This window comes from Balearica regulorum, chromosome 5 (assembly GCF_011004875.1).
Source record: "Balearica regulorum gibbericeps isolate bBalReg1 chromosome 5, bBalReg1.pri, whole genome shotgun sequence".
Taxonomy (NCBI): domain Eukaryota; kingdom Metazoa; phylum Chordata; class Aves; order Gruiformes; family Gruidae; genus Balearica; species Balearica regulorum.
In genome coordinates this window covers 43,923,876-43,942,488 of record NC_046188.1, presented here as the reverse complement: position 1 = coordinate 43,942,488, position 18,613 = coordinate 43,923,876, and the positions used below count along the sequence as shown (strand labels likewise).

The 18,613-nt window shown below is 45.0% G+C and overlaps 1 protein-coding gene across 4 annotated transcripts in view; it reads left to right on the top strand.

Moving 5' to 3' along the window:
* The window catches only part of LRP4 (LDL receptor related protein 4), an 81,032-nt gene that overhangs the window by 39,929 nt on the left and 22,490 nt on the right, over positions 1-18,613 (top strand). For 3 of the 4 annotated variants that reach the window (XM_075754574.1, XM_075754573.1, XM_075754576.1), the window contains exons 2-9: positions 51-197; positions 9,752-9,868; positions 11,943-12,056; positions 12,501-12,617; positions 15,072-15,200; positions 15,546-15,665; positions 15,789-15,914; positions 18,216-18,341. In XM_075754574.1, coding sequence (XP_075610689.1) covers positions 51-197; positions 9,752-9,868; positions 11,943-12,056; positions 12,501-12,617; positions 15,072-15,200; positions 15,546-15,665; positions 15,789-15,914; positions 18,216-18,341 — 996 coding nt within the window. The remainder of the gene's footprint in view (positions 1-50; positions 198-9,751; positions 9,869-11,942; positions 12,057-12,500; positions 12,618-15,071; positions 15,201-15,545; positions 15,666-15,788; positions 15,915-18,215; positions 18,342-18,613) is intronic. The other variant, XM_075754575.1, reaches the window with a different exon arrangement.

Genomic DNA, 18,613 nt, shown 5'->3' with positions numbered 1-18,613 from the left:
TAGACAAATCTTTTCAAAATATCTTTGTTTGTTTGTTTGTACCTTTACAGGTGTTACAAGTAGCACTGAGTGCTCCTGTGGACGTAATCATTTTACGTGTGCTGTCAGTGCTTTTGGTGAATGCACATGCATCCCTGCTCAGTGGCAATGTGATGGAGACAATGACTGCGGGGACCACAGTGATGAAGATGGCTGCAGTAAGAATACCATTCTTGACTTGTGTTTGTGAAAACTGAAGGTTTTAACTTTTTCTCTGTTTTACAGGCACATCCTAGTTTTTGTATGATGAATGTTTAAGCTGTAGGTGACATACTTTTGACTGACTTCAGTACTCGGAGTCTAACAGAGCCAGAGTCCACTGACATAAAGCATAGTGAAAGCCCAACTCTGTCTTTTACAGCTCATTTTAGATGGCTGTTGGATGTGAATGTTTTAGAGGGAGAAGAGGGACAGAGAGAAGTACCTCTTTTTTTTTTTTTTCCCCCCCATCCTTGCAAAAGCGCTATCTGTGAACCTAATTATGTTGGTTTGCTATAAATATTAATGGAAAATAAATAAGCAGCGTGAAGAAGTGTATTGAGGGTGTCTGCCCTCTTAAGTAACATTCTAGTTTCTGTCCTGGGTGCCCTGTGAAGGGAGGGAAAGGTAAGCACTGTAATCAGCATTCATTGGTCTTGGGATCTGCTGAGAAAAGTTACCTTGCAGCTACTGTGTATCTGCAGTGTCAGCATTTGCATAGCTGAGCCTGGCTAGGTGAGAACTGGTAAGAAGCATCACTCTTAGTGGGTTTAGTATGATGGAGATGAATAGAGAAAACCTCTTTCCCTGGAGCCACAAGTAAGTTGCTTTCTTACCTCGTCTCTTTGGTTTCCACAAACCATGGTAGAATCGAAGGGTGGAAAAAAAGCCTGATTTTGTAGAACTCCCTTCCTGAAAGTTCCCCTAGAGCTGAAGATTTAAGGCTTCTGTCAATAAACATGATTTACAAATTTATCTTCCTCTGTTGGATGTTTCTCTAGCCTTCCTTGGTTTCCACTGTTGACTGCTGTAAGGAAAGGTGTATTGGTTTGGGTTTTGTGTGTGTTTGTAACAGGAATTCATGCTTCACAAATCTATTGGAATGACGTGAAAGAGTCAGTAATGATTTAGACAAGAGGTACTTGTTGATAAGGTCTATCTTTGTACTTCAACAAAATCCAGCACCAGAGGTTTTTAAACTAAGCAGGGGTGGTAGGACTGGGGGGCAGGGGGGATAAGACCTTCCATAGCACTATCAGGAGATGGTTCAAAGGTAACAAGAGTTGCTTGTTCATACATCATGTACTTAAGCTGTGGATCTCCTTGCCACAAAACATTGCTTTCTGAGAATGTTTGAATTTTCAGAATCAATCTGACAAGTTTATGGATGTAAAATCTACTGATGGCTGTTAAAGATGAATATGCCACCTCTTGTTCGGGAAGTCTTTGTATCACAAATAGAGGCAGATCTTGTCTTCTGAGGAAGAACGTTTACTCACATGCTATGTTCCTACACTCTTCTCTTGATGTCTGCTGTTGCATTGTGTCTCTCTCCGTGGCCTGGGCGAGAGGAACCTTTTGGTCTTGGACAGTTGTCGTGGTTTAACCCGGCCGCCAGCTAAAACACCCATACAGCCATTTGCTTGTTCCCTCCCTACCCCCGTGGGATGGGGGAGAGAATTGAAAAGGCGGGGGGGGGGGGGGGGAAAGTGAAACTTTTAGGTTGAGATAAAGATAGTTTAATAGGACAGAAAAAGCTGAAAAGTCCTTGACTGCTTGGTAACAACTAAAACCACCAGTGTGTTATCAACATTATTCTCCTCCTAAATCCAAAACACAGCACTATACCAGCTGCTGGGAAGAAATTAACTCTATCCCTGCCAAAACCAGTAGAATGATAAAGCTGTGGTCATGGTGTATCCCTAATACATTAAGGAAATCTGGCCCATATGGATTTGAATGGAATCTGTGCAACCTAGGGAGCAGTAATGAACTGTGATCAATCTGCTGATACTCTTAGGCACTGGAGGATGGGAAGTCTATAAAGGAGAGGCAGACAACCAAGTAAGGCAGAGAATGTAGGAACTGGGTTTGACTTCTGCCTTCTTTACAGTTTCTAACAAGGCAAAGGGAGGAATAAGGCTGAAACAAAGGGAGCTGTCTAGAAAACAGCACGTGTGAGATAGATAGGAGTGTTTAAACATTCAGAATATGACTTGTGCTGTAGGTCTCTGCAATCTAGTGGGAGAGGCAAGCTAGCATATACAGAGAAGGACAGTAGATTTGACAAGATGGGAGGGTAGATAAAAAGCTGAATTTATACAGCATAGAAAAGTGACTCAAGAGGAAGGACTAGAATATGAGCTGCCTTTTTAAATATTGCAGTGTAGTAGAGTAAATACAAAGAGGAGAACTATTTCAGCTGACAGCCAGAAGTACTCTGAGTGCAACTTAGTGGGAAGAAGAAAGGAAAAAAGAGAGAAAAAAAAAAGTTAAAGAATGGGGCTAAGGGCTCTGTAGAAATGTTAAATGCGTGGCTTCAGCACACACATGCGAGGTTGAAGTGGAGGAACCCTATGACCACTTATTCCGTTAAGCCTGCTGAATCTTGCTCTGAGTAGCTGCTCATTACAAGTCCAGATATGTGATATTATAGGTCATTTGTAAGAACTAGATTGACCCTACAGTGTAGGTTCATAGTAGTTGTCTGTGCTATTTCCTATCTTGCTTAGTCATTATGGCACTGAAACTTTTTGCTAGAGCAGATCACTTGCTAAATCCCTCTTTCTTGCTTGGCATACTGGAGCCCTGTGAAGGTGTACTCATTTGTGGGGTTGACTTCCCATTTGCCCTGTTTTCTGACCGTGCCAAGCATAAAGAAGGCAGCAGAAGTGTAAGAGCAGGGGTGAGGTATGAGCCCCTTGGAACAGCAACTCAAATTTTAAATCAGTTTAAGCTTCTCACAAATCAGCACTGATGCTTGCACATAGTACAAGAGAATGGTCACTTCACAGATTTTCTTTCCTTCCATGGCAATCTGTCTGTGACATGCATACAGTGTTCTGGTTGGAGTGAAATTTTGGACAACTTCTCTGTTTTGAACTTGATTTATTTTTTTATTTATTGACTTATGCCAGGTCTGAAATTGGTGAAATTTTTAAAAATATAAATATTGAGCTGTAGGTTTGGGGTGTCCTGATGAAGGCATCCTACAAGCCCCAGATATATTAAAGTCCTAGTTCAAAAATTAGTGAGATTCCTCAAAAACCATGGGGCTAATCTTCATGCTCGAGTGAGCCCACTGGTTTGTTCTGACTCATGAACCTAAGCCTGCACAACCATTTATATGGACTCTTCTGAGATGCTAAAGCTGCCAGGATTCTTTTTCAGTGATATATGGAAGTACAACTCTGAGTTTTAAAGACAGGAATTATATCATCATCAAGTAGACATCTCTGATCCAAAGAGTGAACAGAAATGATTGCAAAGAATCCCACAGTTCCACTGGTCTACTGCAGAGTTACAGGATTTTGTTTTTTCTCCTGTGAATGTCCTAACTTACCAGAAAAATAAAGCTACAACCATGCTTGTTTTAAGGTCTACTTTTACTTCAGTGTATCACCTCATACACATACTGTAAGCCGATACAGTGACAAGATTGAGTTCCTGAGAGAGTTCTGTCTACTTCCTTGGCAAAGGGAGAGGAGAATGGGAAGACATCAGACTGTTGGACTCCTAATAAAGCAAGAGAGTGGAACTGGGCGAGAGGGAAGGTGAAAATTACTTTAGCAAGTCAAGATTCAATCTTGCATCTGTGTCTATATAGCACTGCATATGCTTGAGTGATCTCTTATTTCAGTTAAAGAATGACAGCTTGAAACACAGTGTGTTTTTTTAAAAAAAAAAAAAGTCAAGAGTAAAAGATACTTGGCAGTGAGTGAAAGGAGTTAGAGCTATGAAAAAGAAGAGCAGACACAGGGAACATTTCTTCCTTTTCAGAGAGAGATTTTCAGTTTTGAGATAAATTCTTAAAATGTGTTTTGGGTTGGTTTATTTGTTTGGGTTTTTTTAATGTTTTGTTACAAACTATAAAACAAATTCCCACTTTTTAAGTCAGTTGCACTAAGTTTTTCCTCAACTGTTACCCTTTCTACACACTCCAGACATTTTCCACTTGTACTGGTGTCCGTGGAATGTCTGCCTCTCATAGGTATTTTCCCATCGTTTTTGGAAGAGCCGTGCCTCTGCTTACCTGGCTGTGACGGGAACTGTTTTTCTTGCAAATCTGAAGCCCTGCTGTGATGGGAGCCGATTATTCTGTGACATGTTTGCTTCCTGCTCTGGATCATGTTTACAAGCCCAGGGTGCTGTAGTAATAATAGTAATAAGCAACCTCCCAGTTGTCATGCCAGCTTCATAGACTTTCTCTGGTGTCAGCTCTCTGGCTTGCTGACAGTGTCTGGCTTGGAAGCCCTCGCTACACATGCACAGAGTAGCTCAGCTGCCTTCATGCCTTGTGCCAACAGAGCCTGCTTTGGACTGTCCCTAACGAAAGCCGCATGCAAGCGGAGGAATGGTTTTCATTCTGCCCTCCTGCTTGCACTTTGAAGTCCAGCGTGGTGTGAATGAGTCTTACTTCCTGTGGCAAGGGTGAAAGGACAACTGAGTAAACTTGGCCTGGGGATTGATAAATAGTTCTGTTTCTCATAAGATATGCCAAATCCCCTCGTAACCATCCCCCAGTAGAGCCTTCTTACTCTGAATTTGGGATCTGTATCATACATAATCAGCTTGTAAATGTGTAGCTCCTTGGGACACAGCTTAGCTCCATGCACTGTTCTACTATATTTCTTCATTAAAAGGGACTGAAGAAGAATTTATTCCTTTTACCATAAAGCTTACTGAAAGTGGTCTGTTGTTCCCGTCTCATTGGGAAATTTAGGCAGTTCCTGTTGAGCTACAACTTATTCAAGCCTAAGAGAGGGTCTTTTTGTTGCCAGGAACAGGGCTATCCATATAGCCTGCTTTTCAGGCTCACAAATTTTTTGAGGTGATGTGAGGATAAAAATCTCACAGGTCTTTTACTAAAGTTAATGGAAACTTTAAAAGAATCATCTTCCTTCTACCCTCGCACTTAATCACTCAGGTGAAGTGTGAAGCTCAGGTGAAACTTCACTTCTAAACTTAAAGTTTTACTAATTTGGAACTCTTAACAAGAGTTCAAGTTTCTTGGTATGAAGTTCCATATCTGAAACTATACTTGATCGTTTTACTGGGCTTTGAGTATGTGTGTTTCCTTTAAAAGGCATCCGAATTAATGCAGTGCCCCCCTCAGGCAGAACACTTGTGATCAAAGGGCCGTGAAAGATTGGGTGCCAATACTATTTTTAAAAACTTTTTTCTTTGTTCTTCTTTTTTTCTTTTTTCTTCTTTTTTCTTACCAGCGATATCCTCAAATACAGTTCAGCAGTGCTATTGGAAACATTTTATGTTAATCTGGAACTAGATTTTCCAAAATGTAGTTAGTAAAACTTAGTGTCTCTTATTTCTTCCAGAGAGTGGACTCATGTCCTTTATTCTTGTTTCTGGACTATTTGCCCACTATGCTACAGATCTCAGCAAACAGATCTACGTTTGTGTGTATGTATGTGCTCATACACATGCATTAGTGTGGACATAGCTGGGAGTCAGGCTGCAGTTATTTCTAATGTAGATAGGGTGAATTTTTTTTTTAGTTTGTATTGTTTTTTAAATTAACTTCTCATTCTTCACATGACCGAGAGTTTGTCTAATTAAACAAGCAGTATTGTTTAAATTGCTGCGCTCCAGAGCTCTGAACACCAGTTCCTTGCTGACCTTGGGTACAAAGCAACCTGCTTACTGCAGGCAACAGGGATAAAGTGTTCAAAGGACAGTAGGACGTGATTCAGTCTGCGTTTCACCTTATAAACTTCCCTTTTCCCCCACCCTCCCCCTTCTCCTCCTGCTCGGCCATAAAAGAGCGCCCTGTGTAATAGGAGTTGGGAGAGGGGGAGGAATAGCAGGCTTACGATAGACCTAGCTTTGCTGAAGTCTTGGATGATGTCCAGTGTGACCATGCAAAGGGATGAGCTCAGGGAAATGGTTGGAAGTTCAAAGGCCTTTTTGTGTTGCTGGCTGTCAGTTGACAGATGCGCTCTCTTGGGCTGTTGCTGCCCAGCCTAGCTCTTCCACCGGCTCACCCTCCTGGGGCTTGTTCCCCACCCTGCATCTCCACTCTGCCTGGGGACAAACTAGTCCCTGTCTGTCTGGGCATTTTTCTGTCTTCAGCTCCATCCTAGGACTTGCCTTTGCTCACGTCTTTTGGGAAAGTACTGTTTCTTTGCAGAGATACGGAGAGATCAAACTGGAATTGAGCAGGGCAGGGGGGATGAGGCTTAACTGTGTTTACTGTTGCATTACCTAATCGTGCTATGAGTAGGGGTGAAAGCACGTTAGTGCAATGTATGATTACTTTCTCATCAGTGGAAACGGTGCCTGTGAAGGACTTGCAGGTTTCTTAGGGAGTGATTAAATATCCTTCATTTTACAGGGTGGGGAAGTGGGGCTAAAGAGACAGAACTACCCCATAGTCATGCAAACATCAATATCAAGCTGGGAAGAGAATATAGAGGTTCTGTTTCTGTTCTTTTATATGCTGATCCAGCTTGTCTAGAGAGGTCTTGATCCATCTCTGGCAGCAAAAAGGAGTTCTTACTGCTTCATCTGTATTGCCATGTACTCTTCTTCAGACCATTGTCAGAAGAACATGGAAGCGTGGCTTTTAGAATGAGTTAAAGCAATAAAATACACTTTCCAAATTGTATAGCTGTTCCATGATGTCAGGACAAAATATAGTGGAGGTTGTTTGAATGTCCTAAATGTGACATCTTAACTTTTGAATTTCCTCTTAACTTCAAATTTCCAAACACTTTGGATATATTTACAACAGTACTAAACATTAACTCTGGGCTAGTGGTATGCCTTCAGCTTTAACTCCTTAAGAATAAAACTAATCAAAATATGAAATAATAAATGACTAACAGAAGGGCTGAATAATAACAGCAAAGGGCTGTAGGGTGGAACTTAAGCCTGGGAGGATAGGGCTGGGAAGAGGGGGTTAGGAAGAGATTGCCCCCATGTGAAAGCTGCTGCTGGAATCTCTTGCATTTTCCTTTGAAGCATCTGTGACCATTATTAGATTCAGGTTATGAGTTTACGTGGATCCCTGCCCTGATCCCATTGGTAGTTCCTCTGCTCTGAGACATCAGCCTTCATTCATTAGGGTGGGTTTTTGTTTTGTTTTTGTCTTAAGTGGGTTTGTGGGGTTTTTTTCTTCCTCCTTTAAAGGAGAGCTCCCGTAGAAGGGGATTTATTCCCCCCCCCCCTCCGGTGTTGTCTGGGCTGGCACACACTTGCTGTCTGCTGGGGTGGGAATTAGGTCCTCCTTTGTATGTGGCAGTTTGTGTTTTGCCCTCTTCCCCTTGTTCCCCTCCCTTGTGCTAGAAGCTCAATTTTTATACTTGGGGGAGTATGAAATTGGCTGAACTGCTCCCTGTAGGGGTGGAATTTCATTTTGTGTTGTTACCTCATGAAGGGATGCAGCAGTTCAGTGGGATAATGGTATCAGCTCTGAACCAGTGCTAATGGCCTAACCCTCTGGGAGCCTGAAGAATTCTCCCCTGGAGAGTCAGCATGCAAATTCCCTTCCAGGCAGCTCCTGTGCAGTCCTTTGGTGATTAGTCACGCTGGGACCTGGGAGAGCAGACAGAAAAGCATATGCTGGGGGGATGGTCTCAGTCCTGAAACTGCAGCTGAGGCCAGGGAAGATTTGCTCAGCGTGCAAAGTTGTGCTTGGGGGAGAGGGGGCTGATCCATGGGACTGACCCTCTGAATCCAAAAACCTGTCTTGGTTTTGTTTGGAAAGCAGAGTGTGGGAACTGGAGTGTTTTCCCCTTCTGTTGGCCCTGGGGAAGAAGGGGAAGCTCCCTCTCCGTTTTGATGCAGTGGGATAGGGGTGCTCAGAGAAAGTGTAGTGTAAGGAGAGGGGTCAGCCTTGGAAGAGCAGGGCGCTGTCAAATCTGTGGGGTGAAAATACAGATTTGTATGCTTCCCTCCCCGTCGTACCTCTCTGGGGCCTAGAAGTGGCTGGATCTGACCTGGATATATATCTGCATGGGGCATCCTGGATGTGACAGGAAGAACCTTTTCCCAAGGTTCTGGCTAGTTCCAGATTCTGTATTTTGTCATTAGTGCAGCGTTCAGCGTTGAGAGCAGTGACGTCTGCAGTGATGTCCTCTCAGATACAGAGGTGCGTATGCTTGTCGTAGTGCAGGAATGGCTGAGAAGATGATCCGAATTTGTGGTTAGGGACAGAGATGTTAGAGCAAGTCTGAATTTAACTGTGCTAGTGTATTCTTAGGGTGGGAGGCTTTTAGGACAGGCACTTGGTGAGAAATGTCGGAGGACATGGTATAGAGAGCTGTGAATGATTCTGTATAGTGTAATCCATGCTGCTTTCACAGGATGTTGGCAGCATTCCTGGGCCAAGGGGAAACGGAGGGTTGAGGATGCTGGAAAAGCTGAAAATGTGACTGTTTTGTTTTCGTTATTAAATCCTCCTCCTTTTGTGCATGGCTGCAGTCTTCACCATCTCTTACTCTCCCCCCCCTCATGCTCCCACCTCCAGGATAGTGTTGGCAGAGGAAGTAGTAGCAGTACAGCAGAAGAGGGCTGGCCAGCCTGGTGACAGATGGGAGATGCTGTCGGCAAGCTGGGCTGGGATGAAAGGGTTTCGGGCACTAGCCTCTCCAGCCCTTGCCTCTTTACATCGCTGAGCTAACCTTGTTCTTTGGAGAACACACCTGTCAGGAATGGTCTTGTGCAGCCCCTTCCCGACCACAGCTGGCAGCTGGCAGCACTTAAAAGCATGAACCTCCCAGGGTTGAGTGTTCCTCTCATCTGTGAGGGGAAAGGACAGGGCTGGTGCTCCCCCTTGAATTCCAGCTTTGTGGCTCCAGGCCTCTTTGAACACTGTGGATCTGTGGTTCCGCTCCATTGTCAGCAAACTCCTGTGCAGGCAAGCATCATCCCATGTCTGCCCCTTTCCTCCATCCCTTCTGGAGACCTCTAGCAGGGTTTGGACTCTGTTGTCCATACCTGAGGCACAGTGTATTATCCCCAGCAGTGGATTCCTGCCTCTAAGCTTCTCCTTGCAGGTTTATTAGACAAAAATGCTGGCAGAATCTCCATGCTGGAAGGCACACTGTAGCATGTATCTTGCAAAAGCATGTTCCCAGAAACGTTGCTTCTCATAGTTCTCACTCTAAAGAACTTGCTGTGTAATAGAAACAGGATGGGCTGCACTGGGAAGCACGCAGGAAAGATGTTGATAATATAATTTTGCTTGTTATAAAACAAGTGGAGTTATAGGAGGACAGAAGGCTCAAGGATGAAAGAGGGAAAAAAAGGAACTCAGTGAGGGAATTGTGGCAGCTACTTTATTGTGGAAAGGTCAGTGCTCCTCTGGGGAGGAGAGACTGCCAAGCTACAGACCTACCCTGGCCCCTCATCTGAGGGACAGCTCTTCCTCATTACTTTAAATGTTGTCTTTTGTTTTTAAGAGGTGTAGCCCCCCTCCCTTAGGAGGGAAGGAACTTCACTTTCAGGAAGGAAGCTGGCTGAAGCTCCATGAGGTGTTTCTTTGCTGTTGCAGTGCTGCCCACTTGCTCCCCCCTGGACTTCCACTGCGACAATGGGAAGTGTATCCGCCGGTCCTGGGTCTGTGATGGAGACAATGACTGTGAGGATGATTCTGATGAACAGGATTGCCGTAAGTCGCCTCTCTGAGGGGAGAGGGTGGGTGCAGTGCTTGCCTGCTGTGGCCGGGGAAAGTTGACCCTTTTTATTTCAGGAATGTAAGAGTTCATTCACTGAATCAGACCTTTGGCTTGTAATAAGCTATATCCTGCCTCTGACAGAGGTGTGTACCTGATGTCCATAAGCCCTGCTGCCTTGGCACCTGGCTTGCTGTTCAGCTGCATGTCCTGGGGGAGGGGATGCTTCTCCATGCAGCTGGAGAACCGTTTATGCCCTGCAGCCTTGCTAGTTAATGTCGCATGAAGCACTTCCCTGAACTTAGCTCTTCGTGTCCTCCCCTGTTCGTGGAAACACCTAACCCCTGCCAAATCCTACTGAACTGCCTGTCTGGATGACTTCCTGTGGCCTCAGGTTCCACTGTCTGACTTTTCTGTTGTGCTGGGCTGTCCCCAAGCATCCTCTCCCTTCAAACAGAACTCCCTGAGGAGAGGGAGGTGCTGTAGGGATGCTGCCCCTGCAGAGACTGGTTATCCTGAAAGCTGACTGTCTGCTGCCTTGTGAGGTGCCATCTTCAAAAGAGCTGCCCTGGCAGGCTGCTGGTTGTGAGCACTGCCATTGTGTTTCTACATATTATTACAATGGAGGGAATTTTGCCTGAGTCTGGAGTTCAGCCCCCTCCTTTCCCCTTTGTGTTGAGGACAAGGGTTATTTGTGGTTGGCTTCCATTAGCAAAAGGTGCTCAGGGATACAACTTTTCTTCTCGACAACAATTCGTCAGGTCCATACTTGGCAGCACGTGCCAGAAAACCAGCACGTTACGTAGCACTGGAGCTTCAGCTTCTCCGAAGCTGCGCTGGTTGCTAGGGCTGGCATCAGGCTGCAGTTAGGAGCAGAACTGTTTTGCTGTCTGGTTGAGATGGTTGCAGCTGCTTAATAAGCATCACTCTACAGCCCTTGAATTCTACAAAAGTTGTGTGCGTGGTGCTCCGGAGTGACTGATGGAGGAACCACATCTCAACAAATGCAAAAATAAAGCTCTTGGCTGTAAAGTCTTCTGTGTCCAATACTTGTGTAGAAATGAACTCACTTTTAGATCAGTGTGATCTTTGCCTGCCCTTTCAGGCAAAAGACTGGGAATTAAGGTTCAGGGGTTTGACATCTTGTGTCATGCTGTGGATCACAGGACTAAGCTCAGTTTTCCAGTCTCTATTATAAATTTTTCATGAAAGAAAAGGTATATAGGTCTGGGTCTGTTTGGTCTTCTGTTTGTCAGCAAAAGTTGGAATGCCCCTGTATCTAATATAACAATGGAAAAGAGTGTGATCAAAACCCTAGTGTGGTTAGGACTAGTGTCTCCATTAGTATGGAGACTAATGAAAGGAAGAAGGCAAGGTTTTGTGAGTAGGAGACTCCTAGGGGGTTGTTAAGACTAGCACATAATCATAGGAGGGTTTCTGTGGGACTGAGGTCCGCAGGTGCTAATTTTGCAGTCCCTTTCTTCTCCTCACTGGTCTGCAGACAAGCTTCCTTAGAAGACTGGCAAAGAGAGCGGAATGAGGCTGCAAATACTGAGGCATTTGGAAAAGGAAGTTTAAATTTTCTTTCTCTCCCTTTTCAATGAACACTTCCTTTGAAGGCAGCTTTGGCATTGTTGTGAAAAGAAGGTGGAGATATAATTCTACCAGCAATTATTTGTTAGATAATGATAGGGCCTTTTAATTCATTTAAAAAGAGGCCTGGATTGCCTTTTTTCTGTGCAGGGACCTCTTGAGCATGGCTTGGGGCTGTGCTAGAATTCCAGCACAGGGGACTTGTCTCCATCTCTCCGTTCCAGGTACTTCCTCCAGCCCATGTTCTCAGGTTTTAGTCTGCTGTACTATTGACTTGCAGATGGAGTGGAAGAGAGACACTCAAGAAATCTCAGAGTGGCTTTCCTGGTATTGTTAGGGGAAAAGAAATCAGCTCTCCAACATTGCAGCATCCTTGGAGGACGATGTTGCTTAATTTGTAACGTGTCACAGATTTGGTGTTCTGCAAGGCAAATCTTCTTGCATTGCCTTCACCGTATCTCCATGGTGTCCCTGCAGCTCCACGGGAGTGTGAGGAAGATGAGTTCTCATGTCAGAACGGATACTGCATCCGCAGCCTGTGGCACTGTGATGGTGACAACGACTGTGGTGACAACAGCGATGAGCAGTGTGGTGAGTAATGTGGCCCTACACATGCTGCCCTGCCAGTGCTTTAAAAGGGGTTGCACAGACTCCCACTTGCGCAGTTCTAGGATCCCCTGAGCATGGTGAGGACTCGCAGCTGGCTTCTCTGGGCTGGGCTTGTAGAATATCCTGTTCCCAGGGCTGGCTGCTTGGGATCTCAGGCTGCGTGGCTTACCTGCCAGGCAAAAATCACTTGAGACCTGTTATTCCTTGACATGCTGTTGTGGAGTCCCGTGGATTCCTTTTGAATCCATCACTCTGTCAGTTAGATGAACAATGATGGTTTTGCTCGGGCACTGCATGACATGCCTGTGTATGGTTTAATGAGCAGTCTTGTTTGTGGGTGCCCTAGGAGCTTCAGGAGCATGGTGTGGTTGTTTCCTGGGTACTCTGAGAAAAGTCAAGGCTTTGTTTGCATTGCTGTGTCTGCAGATATGAGAAAGTGCTCGGAGAAGGAGTTTCGTTGCAGTGACGGTAGCTGCATAGCTGAGCACTGGTTCTGCGATGGTGACACAGACTGCAAGGATGGCTCGGATGAAGAGAATTGCCGTGAGTGCTCTCCTTGCTTTGTAACCACAGGAAATAGCCCTTTGGACCTGCTCCTGTCTTGGGGTTTGGCACGTTTTCTGCAGCAGAGATCAAAAACAAGTTAGTCCTGCCTGTACTGGCAGCTATGCTGCCTTCCGTTGCCTACCCCAGAGGGCACAAGAGGATGGTATATCTTGCGTGTTACCTCACAGGCATACTTTGTCAGTGCCTGGCTGCTTCTCTGTTCCTTCCCATGGCTGTGCGACCTTCAGTCAGAGCAGGAGGCTTATGCTGTACTGAATACAGCTCTGTATAAAACGAGGAGAGAAGGGGAGAAAACTGTTCCCTTCTTTTTTCTCTTGTCTGATTTCTGCCTGCAATTTCTGGGGGACTCTGCCCACTGACAGCATCCTTAGGGACTGCACATCCCCAGCTGCACGCTACAGGGGCTGCCTCTCTGACCAGCCTCTCTTCACTCGGACACTTTATGCAGGATGTGGTCCGAAAAGGGCTGATAGGACAAGTTAGCTGGAAGCTGATTTGACTGGTGGGGAACAGGGGCTGTGAGAGCCCACAACGGTTGTTTTCTCTTCCACAGGCTTGTAGCAAGTGGGACAGGAGTCTATTATGTCCCTTCCTAACCCCCACTGCCTCTCTCCTGTCTGCGAGTGCTGTCGGTGTCTGTGGAAGTTGCAGTGGTCCCTTCCCCCACCCTGCTCTCAAAGGCATTTTGCAGAATTTGTTCTAGATAGCAGGAAACTTCAAAAGGCTCTGGGAGGGGGATCAGGGCCGCCAGCTCCTGAAGGGCAGGGGGAGTGGATGCATGGGGGAGTTGTCTTTTATCTCTCCAGATAATGAGAGTTGGCAGGGAGCCAGGGGCTGCAAACATTTCTAAGCCAGAAAAGGGCTTGAAGAAGAATCCAGCTTCTCTCCCTCTCCTTTCCCCCTCTCCCTTTCTCACTCCCTTTGCCATCACTTCCCAGCAGGCCATGAATAGTCCCTGTGGAAGGGTAGGGAGATGTTTCAACCTTGCCTCCTGCGGGAATGGAGCGGCACCCAGAACTGGTGCCCCTGCTTCTCTGAGCTGGAATGCTGCTCTGCTCCAGTCCTGGCTGGCAGTTGTCTCTATAAGGCATTTTAAGTAACTCACTAAGAAGCTCAGTTTGGCTACTTGCCTTTCTCTTATCTTCCTCCATGTGGTTGTCATCTCTTCCTTATCTCCAGCCCTGCTTGTCATTTATCTAGGACAAGGTGGGACTACAATGTTCTTTGTTGTTGTTGTTTATTTTTTCTTTTTTGTGTGTTTCTTTTGGGGGTGTGTGTTATAATTGAATCACACTACGTGAGAATTTAAGTCACTGACTTCATTTTCTCCTCAAGGGCACCCAAACACTCCTTTCAGTCTCCTTTGATGCACACGTTAACACACGTTTTAGTATCTAGCCACTGGATACTCACTGAACTAAAGCTCTTCCTGCATGCCTGCAGGCTGTGCCCACTACTTCAGGTTGGAGAGGCAGGCATAGTTCACTTCCCAGACTGTCAATCTTTCTTTTCCCTTTTGTTTAATGGATTTATTTTCAGAGCTCCTCAGTTGAAAGACTCATATGGCTGAAACATGCAGTTCATTCTCTGGACGGTATGAGAAGAGGTGTCAGATTCTGCTGTGTGGGACTCAAAATATTTTTTCATCCCTTCCCACATAGTGTACTGTTGTACAGAGAACAGTGGGCAAATCCTTGACTATAAGTTTGTTGGGCTTTGCCCAGGGTCATCTGTCCGGCAGCGCTCCTTACTGATAAGGCACAATTTGTTTTGGCAACAGCTTGAGAGGAAAGGGAGAGGGGAAATCCTCAAAGGTCAGGTGCAGACCTGGGCACCTTGCTGCTTGATTGCTTGCTTCCTTTGGTCTTCAACTGCTTATTTTTGTGAAAATTCCATACTTTACCTTTGCATTCTGACATGCCTCAATCCTTAATATAGAGCTTTCCCGAAGGTTATCTTTATTTTGCCATCTGTTTTTGTATCTACCTTTTTCAGGTTTAATAAACAATTTAAACACTTTCTGGAGGGCACTAAGACAACAGAAGGTGACACTTTTGGATCCTTTTTGTTGCTTTCCCATCAACCCTTTCTTCTTCATAGCTGTTTCCTTCTCTAGAACTTAATGACTCTTGAAAAGTTAGTGTTTATAGGCTAACATCCTATGTAATTTTCTTTCTTTTTTTTTTTTTTAGTGGATTGTCTGCACGGGTGTCTTATATATAACCTTTAACCTGCCCCTCAGTGAAGCACAGACATCATTCAAGTTCCTCTCAGTAATACAAGTCATGCAGAAAAATGCAGCAGTTGGTAGTAATTTCCAACACCTTTCCATTGAATATTTGCTAGTCTGTTATTAGACTGAGAAGGTTGCATGTAAAGTGGATTGTGCCCTGTCACCTCAGGCTTTTTTTTCTTTGATTCCCTCATTAGCATCAGATGTTCCAGCTGCCACGTGCAGCTTGGAGGAGTTCCAGTGTGCGTATGGACGCTGCATCTTGGACATCTACCACTGTGATGGCGACGATGACTGTGGGGACTGGTCTGATGAATCTGACTGCTGTAAGTTAGCGCAGGGTGATATACTGGTCCAAGCATCTGACTTGCAAACCTAAATGAACTTTGCATTGGCTGGAGGCAGGGTGCAGTGTAGACAGCAATCTAATTTTTTGCACATAAGCTGACTCCTTCATTTTATTTTATTTTTTTAACTTGGGAAGGTAAGAATAGTGACGGGAGTCACTGTGTAGTCAGCACAGTTCTGCGTAGAGAAATTAAAGCAGTTTCCAAGAGGAGTCTATTCAGGACCAAGTTCCACAATAGTGGAGTGTAAGGGTGGTGCTGAGGGGCTTTGGGGATGTTATACTCATCTGAGTTTGCTCTTTATATTCTTTACCATCTCTGCAGCATCTCACCAGCCTTGTCGCTCTGGAGAGTTCATGTGCAACAGTGGCTTGTGCATTAACGCTGGCTGGAGGTGTGATGGAGACTTCGACTGTGATGACCAGTCAGATGAGAGGAATTGCAGTGAGTGCTGGGAACTGGTGGAAACTTAGTTTCTCCAGATGTAAAAGAGTGTTTGGGACTGTTTGGAATTGGGTCTCTTCTGATCCTTCTTGCTCACCTAATGTTCTTTTTTTGGTCCCCCAGCTACATCTATGTGCACGGCTGACCAGTTCCGGTGTAAATCAGGGCGCTGTGTCCGTCTGTCATGGCGTTGTGATGGGGAAGATGACTGCTCTGACAACAGTGATGAGGAGAACTGTGAGAACACAGGTTTGACCTGCTGCCTTGCTGCTTATAGCTAATGTTTCCATCCTGGGGGTAATAGGTAGCGAAGTCTCTTTTGGATTGCTTCACTGAGTTCTGCCTAGAGTTTCTGTCCTTCCCAAAGAATGGGATCTATAGGCTATCTTATACACTTGCAAACGGGTGCAGGTCTGTGTGCTTAAAGTAACTTAAGTGATGGTGTTTTCTGTATCTTCCTGTCCTGTCCCTACTCTATGAATTACCACAGAGCTCTGAGATGATTCTGTTCAGACTTGGAGATGTTAATAGTGTGCAAAGTTGCTTCATTTGTCAAATGGACTATGTCTAACTCATGCCTTCTACATAGTTCTGGATAGCTTTCATGTTGCCTTGTGAAATTGCCAAGCAATTCTAGCAGGCAGTGGAATAAAAAATGGCGTTTTGTGGAAGTGAAGGATAAAGCCTTTGTTTTAGAGATTGGGGGTGTCAGCTTCTTCCTTAGATAGTTGCTCAGGAGTCTCTTCTTCTAGTAATCGTTGCTCACACAGCCATTCTTTCATATAACAGTGGTTATGGAGAAGAGGGAGGGTTTCAGCAGACCCTAGTGTTACGGTAGGATTCAAGGAATGTCTAGAATATCTGTTTTCCTTAAATCCTTCAGGATGTTTGTCGGCCTTGTTGAGGAATAGTGTGTACTGGTCCATGAATTCATCCCAGTGAGTGGGGCCCAGCTGTGTATACTGACCCTTCTGGATCAGTGTATTTTAAACAGTGGGTTTAGGGGTGACAAAAGGGATTTGTGAAACTGTACCCCTTGTTTGGGCCCGTTGAGGAGACGAGAGTGTGTGTTCTCTAAGGACAGCTGAGCTGGGAGGACCAGGAGAGGCATGCGTTGTAGTCATTTGAGAGCAGCTGCTCTAGATCGGTCAGCTGTTGTAACCACCAGTGTGCAGGAGATGGTGGTGATCCTGGAAAAAACAAGTGTACTTAAAGACAGACTGGTAACCCTGTTTCCACACCCTGATAACAAAGGAATTTAGAGGTATGGAAAGAACAGTTGCCACTCGGAAGCCAAGTCAAACTTCTAGAGGCACTAAAATTCAACCTCTCCACCTCAAACCAAACCCAAGGTGGCTGAGTACAGCTGTAGTTACTGTAAGGTTAGTTGTGCAGTTCTGCATTAGGTGATAGTCAACAGGTAAAAATTAACTCAGGGGTTCCAAGCAGAATGTGTACTGGCTCATCTAAGCGAAAGAGTTTGCTGTCTCCATGTCTGTAGTAAGAGTTAAAATCGTGTATCACCTCTTGGATTTAGAGCAGAATTATATTTTTATTGGCCATAGAGAGAAGATTCCTAGAATACTAGGAGATCAGCTGACGTCAGGATCTTTATGTTCGATATGACAAATGCAGTCCAAGTTTCAGAATCCTTTATATAAAGCATTCCTGTGCTCTGAAAACTGAATCTGCATGTGATTTGGTTTTATGTTCCCAGTTGGTGTGTCAGTTAATTCTTGTTTGTACTTGTTGTTATTCTCACAACTGCCCTTTTCCATGCTGCTCCCAGGCAGTCTGCCAGTCTAATTGTTTCTTTTCTGATAACTGTATTGTCCTGTTGTCTTCCTAGGATTATCAGAGGGTGATGATTTGGAAACCACTAACCGAGTCAGCTTAAGAGGTACAAGAAATAAGAGGCAGCAGGACAGTGCAGTTATTCCTGAAGAAACAATCAGATGGGCAAAGTCCCTACAAACAGCATTACTTTACTTACAAGAATTCTGTGGAGTCTCCCTGCCAACAGCAGAAGTTGAAGCGTGTAGCTCATGTGTGAAATCCTGTTGCCTGAGCTCAGATTTCAAGGATGCGTGTAAATCTCATTCCAAGTCTGTCACAGTGCAGTTAGGGCTGGACAAGATGCTCATTCCTAGGCAGGTTTAAGATCCATAGCCATGCTGGGGTGACATATCAGATGATTAAAGTGAGGAACTGACTCCTCTCTTGCACATACTGAGTAGGGTTGTGGAATCTGGAACCAAAGGAAACTAAGCCAGGACCTTCCAGTCATTCTGAGAGAAACTAAATAGCTGAACTTCCCAATAAAGCAACATTGCGTTTGGTCTGGAGGAGAGTTTGCAGGCCTCCAAATCAGCATAAAGATGTGTGGAGCAGTAAGGAGTGCAAGATGAGCTGAATTTAAAGAACGAGGAAGTCATGGATTTGTGCTCATATTTGTAACAAATCTTAGAAAATGTTCTGTATCCTTTTCTTCACCATGACTGTTGTTCCATCAGTAAGCTGTGGTGTGCTTACTTTCCACTTCTCTTGCAGGGACCCCTCAGTGTGCCCCAGACCAGTTCCTGTGTGGGAATGGGCGTTGTATTGGTCAGAGGAAGCTGTGCAATGGAGCAAATGATTGTGGAGATGGCAGCGATGAGAGCCCGCATCAAAACTGCCGTAAGTTCTCAAAGTTCAGTCTTAAACGTAAATGGAGGCACTGTGGTGTGTGGGAGTCTATCTGGTATTGCTGAAGGATGTGTGTAAGGAAGAAAGCCTGAGTTGTGATCACTGGAGATAGTTGGAGGCTGAGGAAAATGACCTTGGTGGTTTTGCCAATTACATACTGCAGACAAGGAATAATGAGGAGAAGATTATGATCTCGGGTATCAAAGTTTCTCTGCAGAGATAGTGAATCCTGAAAGCATATTATTCTGAGTTTTGTTGTCCCC